At 53.8% G+C, this 19,838-nt stretch overlaps 6 protein-coding genes across 6 annotated transcripts; 2 read left to right on the top strand and 4 right to left on the bottom strand.

Annotated features, from left to right (window-relative positions):
- Positions 1 to 839: 839 nt before the first annotated feature.
- Positions 840 to 2,263, bottom strand: C8A04DRAFT_33217 (peroxisomal membrane protein LPX1; the record flags this gene model as incomplete). The annotated part of the gene is made up of 4 exons (XM_062782375.1): positions 840 to 1,653; positions 1,705 to 1,813; positions 1,867 to 2,005; positions 2,072 to 2,263. The coding sequence occupies 4 exons, from the start codon at positions 2,261 to 2,263 to the stop codon at positions 840 to 842; spliced, it is 1,254 nt and encodes a 417-aa protein (XP_062632677.1).
- Positions 2,264 to 3,315: 1,052 nt separating this feature from the next.
- Positions 3,316 to 6,456, bottom strand: C8A04DRAFT_33216 (uncharacterized protein; the record flags this gene model as incomplete). Its single annotated transcript, XM_062782374.1, has 2 exons — positions 3,316 to 5,810; positions 6,399 to 6,456. 2 exons carry the CDS (start codon positions 6,454 to 6,456, stop codon positions 3,316 to 3,318), a joined length of 2,553 nt encoding a protein of 850 aa, XP_062632676.1.
- Positions 6,457 to 9,423: 2,967 nt separating this feature from the next.
- On the top strand, positions 9,424 to 10,431 carry C8A04DRAFT_40824 (concanavalin A-like lectin/glucanase domain-containing protein; the record flags this gene model as incomplete). Its single annotated transcript, XM_062785075.1, has 3 exons — positions 9,424 to 9,557; positions 9,663 to 10,259; positions 10,347 to 10,431. The coding sequence occupies 3 exons, from the start codon at positions 9,424 to 9,426 to the stop codon at positions 10,429 to 10,431; spliced, it is 816 nt and encodes a 271-aa protein (XP_062632675.1).
- A 2,204-nt stretch (positions 10,432 to 12,635) lies between these two features.
- C8A04DRAFT_33214 (uncharacterized protein) lies at positions 12,636 to 13,339 on the bottom strand (the record flags this gene model as incomplete). Its single annotated transcript, XM_062782373.1, has 2 exons — positions 12,636 to 13,117; positions 13,330 to 13,339. The coding sequence occupies 2 exons, from the start codon at positions 13,337 to 13,339 to the stop codon at positions 12,636 to 12,638; spliced, it is 492 nt and encodes a 163-aa protein (XP_062632674.1).
- A 2,100-nt stretch (positions 13,340 to 15,439) lies between these two features.
- On the top strand, positions 15,440 to 16,123 carry C8A04DRAFT_15972 (uncharacterized protein; the record flags this gene model as incomplete). The annotated part of the gene is made up of 1 exon (XM_062778686.1): positions 15,440 to 16,123. A coding segment is annotated over one exon (684 nt), but the record flags the coding sequence as incomplete, so codon positions are not given.
- Positions 16,124 to 16,763: 640 nt separating this feature from the next.
- Positions 16,764 to 18,117, bottom strand: C8A04DRAFT_40823 (uncharacterized protein; the record flags this gene model as incomplete). Its single annotated transcript, XM_062785074.1, has 3 exons — positions 16,764 to 16,838; positions 16,926 to 17,203; positions 17,289 to 18,117. 3 exons carry the CDS (start codon positions 18,115 to 18,117, stop codon positions 16,764 to 16,766), a joined length of 1,182 nt encoding a protein of 393 aa, XP_062632672.1.
- Positions 18,118 to 19,838: the final 1,721 nt, after the last annotated feature.

The following is a 19,838-nucleotide window of genomic DNA, read 5'->3' as shown; positions in this document are numbered from 1 at the left end:
AGTTAGCATCACAATCTTGAGAGGCTGAGAGCACGAACCATGTTTCTCTTGCTGCCCAGGTTTGCTAAGGGTCAATGACAGCTATAAAACCAGTATATCTCCTAGGTCTGTGATGAAGCAACAGCTTCGACGTTTTGGCTTCCTAGCAAGTGGACTAGGTTGTAAATCAGTGATCTCATGACCCTACAGTGAATGGCCGTCCCTGAAAGCATCCCAAGATTGAGTGTTAGCTACTGCTAGCGACTTGTAGAAGGGCCGAAGATGCAACGGGTCGAAGAAACCAAGCAGAGAAGAAAATACGCTACGAAAGAGAGGATAATTAGTTATAAACAACAAATGTAAAGAAAATTGAGTAAAATTATATAGTAGGCAGGTATGTGCCTAATTAGCGGGACTGGGCAACTACAATGCGGTGGGTAGGAGCCAGAGCTGGGACACAACCGTTATCAAGATGTGAAAAGAGGTTGTGGTGAGGAAGCTCCGGGCGGATTCGAGAAGGGTAATTATATGTAAACCAGTTGTATGTACACAGTAGCATAAGGAATACTGCAATGGTCTAGAATCTGACGTGTTGTTAGGGACGGCCAGGTGAGCTCTTAGAATGTCTTAACCAAATTGGGTGGGTTCAATCATCATCGGGATCAAAGTATCCCGTACGCCCATAAATTCTTAATTCAAAGCGTTGAGGTCAACACAGCATTGAGCTCAGATTTTGGGTAGGCACAAGGAAGAATGGAGCACGAGATATCCGCAGGGGACCTTGAACTCTTTCCCCGTGAAGCAGGTGAAGTGATGAAATCTCTATTACTCTCAAACTATCCTACGCCCCGCTGACCTCCTCATATCTTCGGCTTCACCTCCCCCTTCCACCTCTCATCAATAACCAACACCCCCTTCCCGTTCTTCGCCCTACTCGCCTCCCCAAATATCCTCTGCTCCTCCCTCCACCTCGCCAACTCCCCACTCAAAAACCCCGCCGCAGCCTCCGCACACTCCGGCGCCCGCTCCATCGCAACCAAATGCCCGCAGTCTACCACCACTTCCTTCACCATCCCTTTCTCTACTCCGCCACTCCCGCCCAGCCCAGTACCCGTGCGCGCCAGCTTAGCCTGCCGTGCCGCGGGTGTCGACATTTCGGAGGTCGCGCCAAAGATGTACATCACGCTCGGACGCAGTTCTGGTAGCCGGTCAAAGGCGTAGACTGGTTCGGGGCGGTAGAAGTTATACTTGCGAGTTGCCTCGGGTTTGTTGCTCTCGAGGCGATCGCGTTGGTCGCGGTCTGGGAGATAGGTTGGTCGGAGGAAGTTGTAGACTTCTTGATGTTTGGTTGTTGTGAGGGTGACGGGGGGCCCGGGTTCAGGGGTAGGTTGATTGGAGGAGGAGGATTCCGTTGCGGCGGGAAGGTCAGGGTAAAGCGCGGTGGGCAGGTCGCGAAGGCCATGTTGGATCCAGAGGTCTAGTACACGGGGGTCCCAGGCCTTGTAGAAGCGAGACGCGGCGAACTTGGCGGCGGCCGCGCTGCGTGAGTCCCAGATGTCGCGGCGGAAGGTGGATGCGGCTGCTGGCTCGATGCCGCTCATGATGTTTTGGATGACGGGGTCGAGAAGGACGAGGGAGTGCAAGAGGCGGGGATTTGAAATGGCCAGAAGAGTTCTAGGTCTCATGAGTGAATCTGAAAAAGTAAAGGGTCGAGGGGAAACTCACAACTGTGCGCCGCCCATGCTGTGGCCAACGCCGACTAATGGACTTGGCATCTCGTCACGCTTTAGGTTAAGGAGGTTGATGAGGTCCCTGGTGTGGTCCCACCAGCTTGCTGGGGGGTGTTAACTCCTTCTACTGATATTTCTGCCGCCAAAGGGTACTCACGATCATCTCCCAGAATATCCTCATTCAAGACTCCAGACTGGCCCTGATTCCACATATCCGCGATCCAGACGGACCGGATACGGATCCCGCTCTTCGCGAGGCTCTGATGGAGGTCATCCCACAGCGGTTCATACAGTTCCTGTGGACCTGTTAGCGAGGAACTGTCAGGGCTCCATTGGGGGCAGACTGGCTGGTGTGTAGTCACCTTTGGGAACCCGTTGGCATGAGCTCCAATGATAGTCACATCGCCGGGCTGCGGGTTCGGGTTGCTGAGCGGAATGTATTGCTTGACGGCGAGTTTCGGGCGATCGGCGTCGCCATGCCGAGTGGCCGCGAGATACTCGCGGGAATGCGAGCAGGGGATGGTGTGCTCGACCACGCGAAAGAATTGGGGCATCGTGGAGGAGGCGAGAGGGGAGGGGGAATCAGAGGGATATCGGATGAGTGAAGACAGGTCAATTGGGTGTATTTCTGTGGTTTTGTGTAGGTATGTATGTACAAGTACAGTTAATCCGGTGAAATGCAACGTCGCGAGAACCCCTGGCCGGCGTTGAGCCTCGGCCCAGGTGGGACCTGCATTTCGTCTGATCGGACGGCTAAGTTTCTCCGCCGTTGACTTTTACAAACACCAAAGGCTGAGATGTCGGTGATTTGCGATTAAATTGGGAGTCTACCTGATTGGAAACAACAGCCTTGGAAATATTTTTGTTTGATAACTTACCAGCGATGCCAAAACTTAGGAAAGAGCGAGTGAGTGTTGGACTTTGCATGTGGTCTTATCTTATCAACACCCCTGTTGATTAAACCAGCCGGGGCTTTCGGGATTTGGTTCTGACAACCGTTGTGGGCCCTGTCAAACAACCTCGCCCAAGTCTACATTGATGAGAGATCCATATGTAATCCGGGTCGACTGGGCACACTCCCTTGTATTTTATCGAGAATACATTGGTACATCAAAGTGGTGTCTTCACATTTCCGTCGCTTTTTTGGGCTCATCATACGTGTCGAGCCACGAGCCATGGACTTCCCATCTCGCAACCGCCGAGCACAGCGAGCAGCCCCAAGTAGCCTCGATTCGAATCAACACGCCTTTTTTATGTCATCAAGACCTTAGAATCACGGTCGATAGTTGGAAAGCAACGACTTTTTTTTTGGCTTTTCTCAGTGGCTAAGTACAGTGTTTTACAAATCTGATCGTTTCCCGGCTGCCATCCCGATTCCCTCGTGTAGTTCTTCCGGATGAATGGGTTGGCCGCCAAAACGAACAATAAAGACAGAGTGGAAAGCGGAATGCCTCTTCCCGTCGAAGAGTACCCGTGTCTGCCAGATCACCGACCCCGGCCCAGCAAGCTCAAGATCCCCTCCTTCCATCGCGAAATGACCTTAAAAATCAGCCTCATAAAACCACGTGCCAAATCCGTCTGTTCCATCCGAAAGGCAGAGCACGCCTCAAACATGCATAGCAATGACCCTGTCCACCGCGCCCTCCGGTCTCTTCTTACCGAGCATCAGCGCCTGCATATCCAGCTTCACGGCGTTCAGCGCAGCCGTCTTAGCAGCATCAATAGCCTGCGGCATCCCAAAAATCAGGTTGCCGTGACCACCCCTGGCATCCTTACCACTGCCATCTTTACCACCATCCTCACCAGCAGCGGCAACACCCTCCTTCTTCCCCCCAAACGGCATCTCACAAGGAATCACCACCCCCCCACCCGCAGCACACTTCAAAATCGCCACCTCCACGCCCTGATACGCCAGATCCTTCACCGCGCCCGCAAAAGCCCACCACAAATCCCCGTCCTCCACAGGCTGCTTCGTACGAGCCGTGCGCAGCGGAGGTGCTGATGGGTCTAACAACATGTTGGCGAGTCGGGAAGTCGCCATTTCCACGGCGTGCTCGGAATCGGTCGCGATGACGAGACGGGTGCAGTGGCCGAGGTCGAAGGGGTGGATTTGCACGGCGGCTAGGAGGGCGCGGGCTGCGGCGCGGTTGGGGGTTGCTGGGTAGCGGGGGGGTAGACGGGGTTTGGAGGGTTTCTTTTTGTTGTTGTTGGCGTCTTGGTTGTTGGTTTCTGTTGTGGCAGCGGCCTGGGGGCGTTTAGGAACGCCCAAGTGGGAGATGTTGGTTTCGGCGTCTTGGAAGAGTTTGATGGTTTGGCGGGCTGTTTCGATGGGCATGGGGAGGAGGGGGTTGGCCGGGGGAGTGTTTGAGTTGTTGTTGTCGGGTCCGTCGTCAAGGGAGACGTTCTTCATGGTATCGGCCAAGTTGGTGTTGGTCTCGTCTTGGTGGTCGTTCTCGTCAGGATCATGACTGGCATCAGCTGCATCTTGAGCCTCAGCCGCCAGGCGCTCTATCTCTTCGGCCACCTGAATAGCCCACATGGCCTGCTCTCGGACTTCCCTCAGTCTCGCGTTCCTCGCCTCGTCGGTCCTCCCGATCCACCAAGTCCGGTACCGCGATTTGACGAGCCCAAACTGGTCCGCGTCCACAGCCACGCCACGACGCTCAAGCTCAAACCCATGGACGCCACCCAGCAGAGGACAAGCGCCGACCGCTTCATCAGGCGTTTCGTTCCCTTGCACGCCGCGGTACAGGTTCCGGTTGTGGCCGCGGTTGGGTTTCTCCAGCGCGTTAATGCAGAGCCTGAGTCTCTTCAGGTCTGCCATGCTGGCCCGCTCAAAGCCCATCGCCTCCACCCGCTTGTCAATCTCCAGCAGTGACTTCAACACCCGCTCCTCATGAAAGTGGACGGTATCCTTGGTAACAACAGCCACACCGCCGCGCGCACTCTTGCCTTCACCCACACAAACTCCCGCCGCAAACACCAGCATGGTGCAAGCCCACCCCTTTTTCTTGCCGTCGTCGGCTTCCTCGTTGTCTTCGTTCTGGTCCCCCTCCTCGGTAAACCTTCCAACAAACCTCCTCCGCTGGTGCGACTGTCCAGGATCATACCGGTCCTCCACAGCCGGCGCCATGCCCTTGACGCAAACAAAAGCCTCCGTCAGCGCATTGGTGAGGCTGACCTGTCCCTGGCGGTCTCGCTGGCCAGGCTCCAGGTACCGGATCACGGCGCGACCGGGGCGCAGGGGATTCACGGGATTGTGACCTTGACCCGTCGCGTCGGGCTTGCCGCCTTCGCTGGCGCCTTCACGGGGGTTCACGTCCCGGAGGACAAAGGTCACTAGGCGCGGGAGGAGGACTTCTTTGCCCGCTGCGGGGGGTTCACCCGCTGCTGCTGTGGCCGTTACTGTTGCGGCTGTTGCTGTGGTTGCTGCTGCTGTCCCCGTGGTACCCGCGGTGGTAGTCCCCGGAAAACACCTCAAATACAACTCCAGCCTCGCCGCGTCGGCCGAACTCGCCGCATCGACCTTCCCCGCAGCCTCGGCCTTCCCCCCTTCGCCCTCACCAGACTCACGCATCATCACCATCATCCCCCCCAACTCCTGCCTCACTTTCTTCCCCATCCTCCACATCCCCACACACACCCTCTCAATATGCCTCCTCGCCTCCTCCTGCCACACCCTCACCAACTCCTTCCTCTCCGCACAATAATCCAACCGGTGCGGGATTCCCGCCATCATGAGATCGGCGAAGCTGGTCCCAGGCGGCGGGAGGTTGCGAATTTTGGGGACGCCGTTGTCATCATTCCCCTGTTCGTTGTCGTTGTCGTCGTTGTTGTCGTCATCAGGAAGCGGGTCCTGAAGAGGGAGGACAAAAGCCCCGCGGACGTGCAGCGCCAGGTCGAGTTGTTCGGCGGCGCGGAGGAGGAGGATGCGGAGGCGGGGGGTCGGGGGGTAGTTAAGGGTGCAGGTTAGACCTGCGCGTTGGAGGGCGAGGGGGAGGGGCATGCCCTCCATTGTTGAGGCCGTGGCTGCTGCGGCGGGGGTGGTCGTGGTCGGCCAGTTGGGGCATGTGCCCGGGTGGAGGGGCGATGGGGGTTGGTCTGGTGGTAAAGTTGTGGTTAGTTGGTAGGTTTTAGGTGGTTGGGCGACAGGTGGTACGTGGGAGGGCGACGGGGGAAGGGGGTTGTTGGCTACGGGTGACCATGGGGTAACCATAGGTGATGAACCGCGGCGGGTTGATCAACCAGGGCGGGTTTGGGAAAAGCAGGTTCAAAGAGGTGAACGCGGCGGGTTCGGGGGAGAACAGCCTCAAAGGCCTGGACCCGGAAAGTTTGGGAAACCAGCCTTGGAGCAGTGAATGCGGCGGGTTCGTGGGAAAAGGTTCAAAGAGGGGACCGAGGCAGGTTTGTGAAAACAACTTGAGGGTTGAACACAACAAATCCATGAACAACGGCCTTGAAGGTCGAACCCGGGAAGTTTGTGAGAAGAGCCTCAAAGAGCTGAACCCCCCAAGTTCGCAGAAACAACTGTGAACGGTTGAACGCAGCGGGTTCGTGCAAAACAGTTCCAGAGAAAGGAACAGGGCAAATTTGCAGCACAACCTTGGAGGTTGAACCACAGCTGAGGGTGAAAACAACCGAGGGTGAAAACATCGTTCAACACTGAACAAACAACAGAAATGAACATACCGTCGGCAACATGTGTGTAGTGGCCCTCTGCGGGCGTGGTGGACTTGTTCTTCGCCATTTTGATGGCGACCCCTCTTGCTCTGGGGATTTTTGGGCCCGAAGAAGGACGGAAAAAAGAGGATTAAGGCCGTGAGGCCACCGAGATCTCTGGGTTCGTGAGCGGTTGCTCGAGGACCGGGAAAGGGTAGATTTGGTGCGAAAGGCACCGAGAAGAAGACGCCACGGGAAAAGGTGGTGGAGGAGAAAAAGTTGTGAAGAGCAAAAAGGTGGGAGAGGGAAAAAAGAGGGAGGGGAGAAAGTTGAGGAAGAGAAGAGGGCGAAGAGGTAAAAAAAGAGAGGAAGGGAAGGCGGCGGGGGAGGGAAAAAGAGAGAGGAGGAAGAAGTCGAGAAAGGGAAGAAGTCGAGGAAGGGAAAGAGTCACGAACAGGAAGAAGTCGAGAACAGGAAGAAGTCGACGAAGTGAAAAAAGTCAAAAGAGGAAGAAGTCGACAAGAGGAAGATGTCGAGGAAAAGGTAAAAGGTAAGGAAAGGAAAAACTCGAGAACAGGAAGAACTTGAGGATTCATGGGAAAACTCGTGTGCCCCAGGAACAATCTCAACTAGGCAACAAACCAAACAACAAAGAAAGGAAAGAATCGAGAAGGAGCGGCACGTCGAGGTTCACGACTCAAGGTTCCGCATCACAGCTGTCGTCGACTGGCATGTAGAGCGGAGCTGCCGAGTCGGGGTCCGGACCGGGGCCCATGTTCGGAGCTCTGTTCGAGATGACGGCCGTGACCGGGCAAGCCGGAGCCGGGTACGGGGCCGGGAAGGTTGTTGATGACTCCAGCCGGCTTATTTCTTACCAAGCGTGTCGGTTGTCGAGGTCAGAACTCAGACACACCGATCAGGATCGAGAGGGTGGACGGCAGGGTACCTACACATGAGCAACAGCGTCTCACTTCTTTGTCACGAACCTCAAGGAATTCAGGGGATGATAACATGACAATGGAGCAGACTAAGATATTTGGTCGTCAAAAGTGTGCTGAGAGCACAGAACTTGATTCAGGGGTAAGTCTCTGTTCTACAAATGTTTGTTCCTTTTGTCGTTGAAAGGGTCAAATAACACATACTCCCTAGGCGAGATGAATGCAAGAAGCAGGCTGCAAATGAGCGATTCATTGTGGATTTCCTCTGTCCTTGAGTCAAATTTCGGCCTCGTATAACGTTGCAACTCTCAGCAATGGGGTCCGGAGAGCCTGCTCTATTTCCTTTTGCTTATATTCTTAACCCCTTTTCCATTGTATTTACCCATGTTGGTTGTATCAGGAAGTTGCTAAAGGCGCCCTGGGAATAGGCTGTATAGAGGATCCCCATGCGAACAACTGCTGATGTTGGTATGTACATGCACGTACCATATTAGGAAAAGTTGAGAACATACTCGAGACAGTTCGCACCACCCACTGTAAGTCGAGTCTATCATAGTACCAGGCGGTCACTGATCGGGCTGGCTTGGCGTCTCTGTTTCTCGCCCCCTAAGACGAGACGGAGCCGAGAGGTGGCCGGAGGTGGCCCTTGTTTCGGGCCCTTCAGACGAATGCCATCTGGGCCAGGGCGCGAAACAGCTTGGCCGGATCCCTGACAATATCGAGCCGACGAATTTGGGAGAATTGGGGGTCTTCTGTGCCGTGTGCCGAGGGTCAAATGCAGGTGCTGGACAGCTGGAGTACGACAAGTCGCGAGAGGAGACGGAATAACGGTATTTCTTGTCCAAGATTGTCCAATTTTGCAGCAGCGAGGACGTGAGCCCCCAAAAAGGCATGCGGCCGGGGGTAAGCCCGGCTGTCCATCCAACATCCAACTGTGCCGTACGGGAGGATGTCGTAGTTACAGAAAATCTAAGTGACCACTGCAAACTTCACTGTAACACAACCTGCAAAACAGTCGCAATATGTCCTATACACTGCACCAAAAATATTACTCGAATGTCAAATTCTGTTCAGCGAGGAGAGGCTGTTAATACCAAGAGAAATCTGATGCGCCTTCCGTTGTTTAGGCTTGCTCTTCCTTCCTTGGGTAGATTCATTGGTACAACGTTGAACACGAATTTATTGTAGCCCCTGTAAGATATGGGTAACTTCTCGATCCTCCCAAGATCGTTCTCGGCAAGTGAGCCGTCGACGCCGCTGAATCCAAACTGCGCCGTGGACTTCCCGCAATATCAACCTCTCATCCGATCCACAACCGCCAAGTCATTGGATCGCTGGTGATGGAGATCTTGTTTCCGTAAACTCGCACATCCATACGCCGAGCCCATGCATCCGATCAGATAAGCTCGATCTAACTCCTCCGCCAAGACCTGGACGATTTGGAGGATTCCACATGTCTTTCATGCCCAGGTTTGCCCAGACCCTGGTTTGGTACAATCAACCGAGCGGTCCCTAAATCCCATCTGTCTCTGACACTCTAACATGGCCGCCCATATGGGTCCCCCACACCCGCCCTTCAACCACCCGGCCGGGTCTCAACGCCCACAAGCCGGGGGGCCACCGGGGGGGATACGCTACATGGGGTATATCCCGCCGAACTTGCGGTGATGTGGGCCTGTTGGGGTCTGAATGCCTTCATGGTCTTGTTGTTTCAGAGCCGGCCGAGTTTGTTTTCGCGTAGCGATGGGATGGGTAAACAAGCCGGCTGGGCAGGCCTCGTCTGGCCCATTACGATTTCTTGGGTCTGTCTAAGTTAAGGCGAGGTGATCGGCTTGCTTCGAAATGTATAAGATGTTGGAAGGTTTCCAAGAGATCGGCGTCTGTTTTCTTCTCATCAGCATCATCATCATCATCAGAATTCGTGTTTCGTTTCTCATTCATTCCGATCTATTCGTCCCGAGTTCTTCGGTACATCCCAAACCAACTTACTTACTACCGTCCCTTGGCATCTAGCCCAAAGTTTTACAAGCCATTTTACAAGCCATTTTACAAGCCATTTTACAAGCCATTTTACAAGCCATTTTACCCTCTCTCACTCTCTCAAACCCACCGCCACCATGGTTGCCATTGACCCCCGTGTGATCGCTCGTGCCGTGTCCACCGTGGCCGGCTTCAAGCAGATCTGGCTCGGCACCTTCGACGGCAACGCCGGCAGTGCCGTTGACACGGGCGTGTGGAACATCATGACTGAGTATGCCACCCCCCCCCCCCTTTTTTTTTTTCCCCTTTCCCCCAACTCTTGACCCTCCTGGGCGGCAACACCCAACTATTGAACTAAACTAATACCCCCTCCCAGCATCCACGTCAACAACGAAATGCAACAATACACCACCTCAACCGACAACCTCCGCCTCTCGGGCAACGGCACCCTCCAAATCATCCCCCTCAAATCCTCCGACGGCAAATGGACCTCAGGCCGCATCGAGTCCACCTCCAGCTACACCCCCGAAGACGGCAAAGTGGCACGTTTCCAATCCCTCCTCCGCTTCGGCGACGCGCCCAAAGACCAACAACAAGGAATCTGGCCCGCCTTCTGGATGCTAGGCGAGTCCTCGCGCAAGGGCACGCCCTGGCCGGAATGCGGCGAGCTGGATATCATGGAACGGATCAATGGCATGTTGGAGGGCCATGGGACGCCGCATTGTGGTGATATTTCGGACCCCTGCGGGGGTAAGACCAAGACGACGCCGCTGGCGGATAATGATTGGCATACGTGGGCGATTGAGGTGGATCGGAAGAATAAGGATTGGAAGCAGCAGGAGGTAAGGTGGATGTTGGATGATAAGGAGTATAACAAGGTGTCCGGGGCGGATTTGGGGGATGAGAAGCTGTGGGCGTCGTTGGCGCACTCGCCGTTTTACTTTATTCTGAATGTGGCTGTGGGCGGTAACTGGTAAGTTTTTTCTTGAGTCTCCTCGGTCAAAACGGTGATGGTTTGATGGATGGTTTAGCAAGATTGTACTGACGGATTATCTCACAGGCCTGGTAACCCCAACGACAAGACTGTGGATGGAACCAAGAGCATGATGGAGGTCCAGTACCTTGCCGCGTACACATCGACTTGATGGATCAGCTCAGTGGCCTTTATTTTTCTTTTTCTTTTTGACTGGGTTTTGGGATAGCGTGGGGTTCTGGGTTAGGATTTGGTTATGGGTGTTATGGGTCCGGACTTTCCTTCATTTTTGGATTGCCAACGTTTCTTGCTTTACATTGTTGGCTTATATCGATTAGGGGTAGAGTTATATGCATTACTTCTGAGCCGTGCTTGTCGCTTCCAGATCAAGCTTCACCGTGAACAGAGGAAAGGGCGGAAACAATTGTCTTTCGATCTCCAACAACCGTACGAGATTCTCTCTCTTGATTGCTCGAAAGTCATCCAAACTACGACAAGTCAAACCCCCAACAACCAAGTTCCACTGTAGTGTCTCGATCTAATTACAACAAGACTACGAGATCCCTCCCCCTTCGTTGCTCGAAACTGATCGAAGCTACGGCTAGGAAAAGACAACAGGAAAGAAAACAGGAATCACAGTAGCCCATCCGCCCAGGCCGCTGCCTCCTCCACGCTCATCCCCACCACCCCTCCCTGCACGGGATCGGTCTCTTGGCGGTCTACGCCCGGCAGGTTGACCCTAAGGGACTTAAGGCGGCGTAGCGCCGAGAGTAACTGGTCGTCGGGACCGACCCAAGTCACGGCGGGGGGAGGCCTCGAGGGGCTGGCACCTATGAATCTCAGATGGCTCAAAATCATGGAGGATGTTGTATTATCAATTACAGTTCTGTATCGACAGGGAGAACTTATAATTAGTTGATGGAGTTTGGTGGATTCCTCATCCGTCAGGTTCAGGGCAAACGCCTTGTCAAAGTCGTCAATGCACTTAGCGAGTGACTGATGGCCTAGGCTAGAAGCAGGAAGTGATGCATTAATTCTCGTCAACAAATTGTGACGATATCATTGTCGAGACGAAACAGTAAGATGGACACGTGGCAACCTACAGGCATCAAAATCACTTCTCCACGACAGAAAATAGGGCAATCTTTGTTGAGGCGAGTATTGGGCTGGACTTGATTAGCACAGGTGATGCCACAAGCCACAGGTGAGTGGTGGTATCTGGTGCTTGAAGAAGCTCCTAATGAACAAACAAGTGGAGTGGTCGAATACAAGAAGCTCTACTCTCTCATGGTGACTAATGTACAAAGAGGGCGGCGGCCGCGTCTCATTCCCTCTCCCAAAATCTTCCCTCTCCCAAAGTCCCCCCCGTCCATTCTTCCAAAGCGCATGTCCGACGGACCGGTGTTGGTGGGACACGATTGATTGTTGAGACTCCTGGAATGGTGGGAAGTGAGTCTGGCGTGTTGGTTGAGTTGGTGTGAGACGCATGATACGGATGGCGAGGTATGCCATTGACCGGCGGTCGCACGGGCTAATGGTAGGTCGAAATAAAAACACGGCTGCCAGGCTGGTATTGCACCCATTAACGACCCATTCTCAACGTCCACGGGTAGATTGCTCTGCTCCAACTGCGCAATATGCTCGGTGCCGACACTGGTGGCCGCGGGGGGGCAGTGTCGCAGTGATGGCTGTGTCGAGCGGGTTATCAGAAGGTGTGGTTGGCGTAGGTAGCACAACAGTGAGATGCCGGACAGTGAGATGCCGGACAGTGAGATGCCGGACAGTGAGATGCCGGGTGCGGTACTGACAAGTACCTAATCACAACAGTCCTGCGCCCCGAGGGGAGTTCGCTAGGGTGCGTCCAGGGCCTCCACGCAGCTCGGATGGCGGGCAGGATGGGCTGATTTTATCGGATGCCAGGAACTGCCGGTTCAGTTTCGAAAATTTGGTGACGGCGTGAGGTGTGGTTGGTATGAAACTCTTGGAATGGAATCCATGGATCATGGGCCCGGGCCCGGGGGGCTGGGAGACGGTCCCAATGGAGTTGCCGAATGGTTTTGAACGTTTACCGGGCTTCCCAGCTTCTGCAGTCCAAGGTCAGTCAGTCACTCAGTTAGTCAAAGACTCAAAAGAAATTCAAGCAAACGAACAAGACGGAGCTGGATGGCAGAAGGGGGTGGGTATGAGGTCCGGACTTACGTTGTCATTGCCGGTACCGGAAGATAATGTGCTTCTTCTTAGCTCACCGGCGACCAAATCCGGTGAGGAGCACCCATCCACGACGGTGACGTGAGAGGCTTCGGATGGGATAAGAACACTCGCTGAGACCTCCGACACGAACAAAGAAAATCAAAAAAGTCAAACCACCCTCGCCGCCTAGGCCGCTGCCTCCTCCACGCCAAACCCATCCATCACCTCCGCCACCACCCCTCCCTGCACCAGAATGGGGTCTTGGCAGTATAAGACCGCCCTGGGGAGGCTTCCGGCCGAGGGTAGCTGGGCGTTAGGGTCGGAGTCACGGCCGGGGGAGTCTCGGCGGACCCAGTCAAGGATCCGCACCTCCGCGCCCGGCAGGGCGTCCGGCCCTATAACCCAGTTACCCCTGGCCTGGCCTAAGGCCCCAAGGATGAGGCCCCCGACGGCCCGGCGAACGTTTTGTCGGGCGACGAGGACGGTGTCCACGCTTGGGGTACCCGGCTGGGTACCCCCCGTGGAGGGCATCACCCTCGCCGCCCACGGCCGGACCGCGGCGGCACACCACCTGGCCAACAAAACCAGCAGAACAACACCGCCGACCACCACGTGCAGGCCCGGGGTGGTGGGGATCACCCACGAAACGAATGTCGAAAAATGAAATTCTAATTAGAATATATATGTCAGTTTCAATCCCCCAAAAATCGAAAGGATGGCCTAGGGTAGGATGGGACGGTTGATGAATTGGCGGTCAATCAGTTTTGGCCGCAGATGATAAGGGGGTGATTAGGCCAGAAGATGGCGAGCTTGTCGGGATGACAGGGTGACAGCGAGGCGGTGACATGAACAAAAGTAAAGAAAGGAAATCTGAACTTACGTAGGGGCATCGTAAAGTCATAGGTGATAATAGGGGTCCGTTGGGGAAGGGGAAGACAGTTCTAAGTGAGGACGAAATTGCAGATACTTATGTTGAAGCAGATGCTTTCCATCAGGAAAGAGCGGATATCTTGTCGTTACCAGGGCAAGAAGAGTCCTGGCACCCGAGAGACAATATTCACAACGCCTCGGCAGGTACATTTGACACACTAGAAAATTGGAAGTAGCTTCCTGGACCGAGTCTGATTTGGGCATCTGTGTCAGAGGTATTGTACGGTTCCAAGTCATTAATTAGGTGTCTTAACACGGCCTTCTAATTATGCAAGATGCATGAAAGCGAGCGATCCGCAGAGGTGTAGCCCAGCCATCAATGTGAGGCCATATAGCACCGCGCTGTTCACTGATGTACGCGTTGGGAACACGACCGACATCTTTGAATAATATTAGCTAGTCTTCGGAGCCGGACAAGAAACATGCCTTTCCTCCTCAAGCAATCAACTCCGTTCTTTTTGCATCGTGTTGACAGCCAGAGGGTCGCCATACGTCTGCCCAGAGGGGAACCGCTGTTCTTGTGGCCGTTGAAACTGGCTTGTGTTTGTCGTCAATGTTTTGGTCTCTCCGTTGAGCCGATTCTTCTCCCTACTTCAAACCCAAAGTGACCACCGTAGGATATTACCGTGTGCACGTGTTGTCAGTGCGTTTCTGGGTTTGTTTTGTTTCAATACTATACCACTCAATATATTAATATTGCTTCCAAAGCACTCGGGGAGGATCTCCTTGGTAGCCCAGCCATCTTCTCTGCATCATGGAGAGGTGGGAAATTGGACCCAATCATCCTAGAATCGAACTAGTGATATTTACCTTTCACCAAAACTGTGGATCACCTCGCTTCCCGAGCCTAGTCGCGAAGCTGCGGCGGGCCGGTGACCAAGAAAAAACAGTACCACACTACCCAGGTAACACGGTTCAACTTTCTAAACCACCTACCTGACAACACCTTAACACTAAGGGAGGGTTCCCGAACGATGCTAGCGTTCAGTACCACTAGGATTGATACTGGAACGACATTGGCGACTAACGTGTGATGATAGAATCCACGGCCTTTGTTGTCGTTATCCCGCCTCCTAAACTGCACGCTAATTAATTACTGTTCTCAGCCGCTGTCCGGAAACATTCCCGAAAGCCGATGCTTTAGTGCATTCATGTGGGGAGAATGAGAGAATTTTGAGCACTATATTACTAAGTACCTACACATAGACAATTAGGTACGTACAGATTTCGTACGGACATGCATGCATCCATCTGCCTTCATTACCTACTAATTTTAGGTAAGGTTCCAGCGCCCGCATTAGTTACGTAGCACTATTCCGAATCCCAAAGTCTAAATCAAGATCGCATGGACCTCTGAATTCGCTAAGGTTGTGTGCATTGAGTCTTCAGTCTTATGAGTAACGTTAGGTACTTAATAGGCGTCGTGCCACATTCACGTTCCCTCATTTTCAAAACATTTATGTCTCGACAATTTTCTCCACCCCACAACCCCCCCCACCCGCCCATTCCTCAAGTCAAAGGAACCATCAACGCTTCAGCGTGTTCTTCCGCTTTACATATCGAAATGAGTACCCCGTACAGACCCGAGCGGGACCAGTTCTGGGCCGTCTATCCCAGCAACCTGCTGTCTCCCACTCAGCCTCGTCCCCATTGCGGCATCGGCACGAGCAGCACGGACATCGATACGATGCGACTTAATATACTTTAACGCCGGCAGGAATTATTGGCTTTAGGTTTCCACCTGGGGGAAAAACGTTACCAGAACCAGCTGAAGTGGGCCGAACCGGGAAAATATGAAGTCCAACAACTGATTAAATCCCGTGACAAAAGACTCATGTGGCACTATGGGTATCCGCGGTCTTTCCGTCCGGATCCGACGGCCAACGCACTCGGGGAGAAGTACGAAGAAGATCAGCCCAGCCAAATCATGACCTTGGTGACCTCCAAGATGCAAAGCGCTGTTCGACCCGCGAGACAGGGAGAAATGACCGTTATGGAACTCATTCGCTCGCTTGAATGGGGAAACCAATAGCTACCATAAACACCTCGAACCGGCAAGGGTTGTCAGATCTGTGGCCGCTATTCTGTATGACCAGGAGTGGACAGGCAATCGAATCCAGGGGATGATTCCTGACTACACAGCCCGAGACAACAGTGCCGTGATGATCGCCTGTTTCACCCCTTACGCCTTCGAGATGATGCTTCTAGTCGACTACGGCTTCCCGCCTCACCCAATCCAGCCGCCATCGTTCCACCATCGACAAGCATTTTTCGCCCTCCCTTACGCCCAGTTCGAGGAATTTGCCCGGTTTCTAGTCGCTACGGCTAGTCGCTGGAACGAGGGACATATCTCTGGTCTAGGCTCGTGGGAGAAGATTGCTCGGAACATGATGTTTTGGACCCGCACGCTCGACGTATCGGATGCTGCTACTCTGATATACTATTACCACACCCGCCGCCAACCGGTCGACAGCGAAGATGCGAAACAGGGCTGGACGGGATACACCGGTGTTTTGCAGGAGATGATCGACGAGATCCCAGCCCGCGGCACCGATCGCCTGGCCCGCAAATTGTCGCTGGACATCAATGTTCTCATCCCAAAGTTTGTTTCGGATACGTGGAAGCGGGATGTTTTGTGGTGCAAGGCTAAGCGCCTGGTGGAGGACTACCATTTGTCGGTCCAGTATTTGATCCCGCTCAGCAGTTTACGAGATTATATGAAGAAACGGTCTGCCAAAAGGTAGGCAAATAAGCATATGGTTTTATGGGAGCGAGTGAATGGCCAGAGATGAAGGTCCTCCAGAGTCACTTGTGATGCTGTGACTACCTGAAGATACTAGATAGGTTTATAAACCGCCAAAACTAGCTTAACTAAGAATGGTGTTGTCTTTAATTATTTCCTCCAGTTAGTCAATTCCAGATGGTCGTTGTTACAAGCTGTGAATTATTAGTGCGTGGGAAAGGAAGATAGAATGGACTGCGCGGTCTTGACAGAGAATTCTACGTGGTATTATTCCTCGCGGCCAACATTCCCAGGATATCGACATCAAGGTACCCCTCCAACCTGCAACACGGGCGTAACCACCTTACACAACTCCAAACATCGCCCAAGAACCAATTCAGCAATTGCAATCCCTAACTGCCTTGACATATGAACAACCCTCATTACGCAAAAGCTAACCGCAAGGTGTTTCCAGACCCTCTTGTAAGAAGAGAACAGAGAGACAAAATGAAAATTACGTGTTGCGGGTTGCCGATTTCCAAGAGAAGAAGTGAGCGGGTGACCGTAGACAAGATAAATAAAAATGTACCCGTTGCCTTCAATCCAGCCTGTTAAACTCGGCATTGCGCCCCGTGAATCTAGGTTTCCTTAGCGATGGTTTATTATATCATTTTATCCTGATATCGTTGGTGGTATCGTGGGGGTGGAGAACGTGGGCTCTGACTGTATGAGACGGTCTAATAACAAACACACAAGTTAGCATCCGCCATCCACTCCATAACGTTAATCAGGTTCTTCTAGCCGGGAAAGGCAAGGTAACTGACCACATCCCGCTGTACCAAGATCTCCTCCTGCGATTCCCCCGCATCCGAGTTCGACCCAGTCATCGACTTGACCGCATTGTTGTTGCTGTCGCGTCGTATCGAGGCCAGCGCGACGCTCTTGGCACTCTTGACGCTTTTCCGGGTTCCGAAGCTCGACATTTTCGGTTGTATCGCGCGGGAGCCCAGGGATCCGACACCACCAGCGGAACGGTTCTCTGAGGCGCGGGCGCGGGCGGTGATGAGCACTTTGAGTGCAGGTAGGGTGCCAACGATGACGGCTGAGAGGTTGGGGAGGTTTAGTTAGTCGAGCGTTTCTTTAGGGCTAGTGGGGGTAAAGACGAGAACGGGTCATTTCGAACATACATATGGACGCGGCCAGCGTGGACCAAACGAGGAGCAGTGTCAGGTTGACAAACCCCTCCTTGGCCAAGCTCTGGTTCGCGCGGATGACGGCGAACACAATCATGACAAACCCCAAGCTGAAGACCCCGACCAACCCAATCTTTTGCTTCATCGACACATTGATGTTGTAGATCAGCCGCAGCGGCATGGCCATGATGCACAGATCCGTAAACACATCAACAGCAGTGCTGAACAACACACTGAAGTTGCTCAACCACACCTTGTCCGGCCCCGCGCACATGTTGAAGGTGAAAAAGTTGCGGACATCTGTTCCACAGGATAAGACTAGCGTCGTGACACATCCGCCATAGGCCAGGAAGGTGAATGCCGCCAGGCCGAACCAGAACCGGCGGTACCAGTTTAGATCGCGGAATAGACGCCAGTAGAGAGACAGGAAAGCTCCCTTGACGGACCAGAGGACAGTCCAGAAGAGGATGGTGATGGGAAACTGGTAAAGGAGGTATGATTCGGTATGGTTGATGATGACCTCCGCCGAGGTCAAGGGGATCGCGCCGGTCAGGATGCCAGTGATGTAGTAGAGACTCGGCAGCTGTATTGTTTCGAGGACACAGAGACCGAGTAAGGATGCCAAGGCGAGGAACAGCCAGCAGTCTTCGAAGGGTGCTACCCGGCTGGTCGTGGGAGAACGTAGACGGATGAAAGTACGCAGCGCGACGAACAGCGCGGCGACGCCGAAGCAGACCCAGATCAGGACCAGGATCGACTTGTGAGAAAGGGATCCGACGTTGTCCGGGTCGGTGGTCTGGGCGGTGTTGTCTGTGGGCGCCATCGCGGAGGGGTTGTGTCGCCGCTAACGGTCACAAGTTGTGGTCAAGCTGGGTGTGGCGGTGGCTTTCGTCCCGTCCGGATATCGACGGCCGCGTGTGTCTTCGAGTTCAACATGACCCGGGTCTCGGACTACTCGAGGGTCGCCAAGTCGCCAGGGCACAGAATGTCTTCAACAAGGGAGCCTGGACAAAGCCCAGCAGGGCAGAGGGGAACGAACGGGACTGAGATCCCTTTTTGTATATCTCGCGACAACAGCTTAACCCGAGCGTGGGGTTCCATCCAGTCTGGTTATCACACTTTTAAACGAACTTCGCCCCCCCTCCTCTTGCCGGTTCCACAAACCCCTCTCAGCACCCGTCCATAATGGCTTGATATAGGCTAACGGCCGTGGAACATTGAAGTCTGTTGGGTCGTAGGCCGGGAACGGATCAGGGGATATCAGGGGGTATCGAGTGCCGAGACACAGCGGGCTGACCAACGGTAAGGCACGCCATCCGCATGTCCATCCCGGCTACCGCCGTCACACGCTCCCGCAGCGTCTGGACGTTGTCATAGGCTCAAATGTGGAGGCCGGCATCCAATACTTTCACGGCGCCCATTGCGGGGTGTCTTGGGCTGGTCCCTGAATGGCCGCATTGAACGAGGGGAGGAACCGAGAGGTCAAAGGCCACCCTCGCTGTGGCCAAAAAAAGCGGCAGACTAAAACAGATACCGTCAGTCCCAAATCTTAACAGATTCTGATTGATTGACTATTTTTTTGTCGATTTGACTGTTTTCGATTTATTCTTTCTTGTCTTTCATTTTTTTTTTAATTTTATTCTTTTTAACCCTTTTCACTCACTTTTGTAGAAAACTAAGTTATCAAAGGTCTGGACCACAGAGAGGCCACCAAAGTCTTCTCCCAGGGGTCCGGTCGAGACCAACGTTTGTTGGCTCGCTTGGGGACTGAGGGCGTACCTGAACCGCACCTGAGTCCCCGCGCCACACCACAAATCGCGGTTTTGAATATCTGATTGGCCGTTTTTTGTGCTCTCCTCAGTGACTTGCCCACCAATGGGGAAGCGAGGGAACCTGGGCTGCACGAGGAAACCTCCGTGATCACGAGGTGGGCGGCAACGGAGGGTTGCAAAGGGTCAAATCGCCGGTGCTATAACAGTATCATTCGAGCCCGTCATGAAGATGTTGCGAATTACGTCGGTGGATTGACTGATTCCAATTCCCCCCTCAGTCCGCCACCCCGCTCTCGTGGTCTGCTCGAGTTTGCGAATGGCAAGTCGTGGGCGATCGGTATTCGACAACCGCGGCTGTAACTCTGCGTGCTGCTAGCCACTGCTGGTCGCTGCTGGGCCTGCTGGCTTCTGCTGCTGCTGCACGCAATCGCATGCTCGCTTCCACGCCCGCGGCGTTGCGTCCATCCAACGTTGGTTCTCGGGAATGCCCCGGCTGTGCGTCATCTTTTTGTTTTTGCATTCCTCTTACTTTTTATTTCAGTGCACAAGCGAGACGGGCAAGGTCGGCGCGGGGCCTCCATTTCTCCGGATTGTTCCTTCCTTCCTTCCAGGTTTTCCGTGGAAGCTGCGTGTTGTTGATTGACGGACCAGGTTGTTGCCCAGCCACTTGCCTGTTTTAATCAACTTGCAAGCTCGCAAGCTGGAAGGAACTCCAGCCGGCGCCCACTAGATCCACGGGTCCGTGGCAGTTACGTAAGCACAACGATTATGT

The sequence above is a fragment of the Dichotomopilus funicola genome (genome assembly GCF_033296635.1).
Source record: "Dichotomopilus funicola strain CBS 141.50 unplaced genomic scaffold C8A04scaffold_118, whole genome shotgun sequence".
Lineage (NCBI taxonomy): Eukaryota > Fungi > Ascomycota > Sordariomycetes > Sordariales > Chaetomiaceae > Dichotomopilus > Dichotomopilus funicola.
The sequence above is the reverse complement of the archived record's forward strand: the minus strand, read 5'-3'. Positions and strand labels throughout refer to the sequence as shown.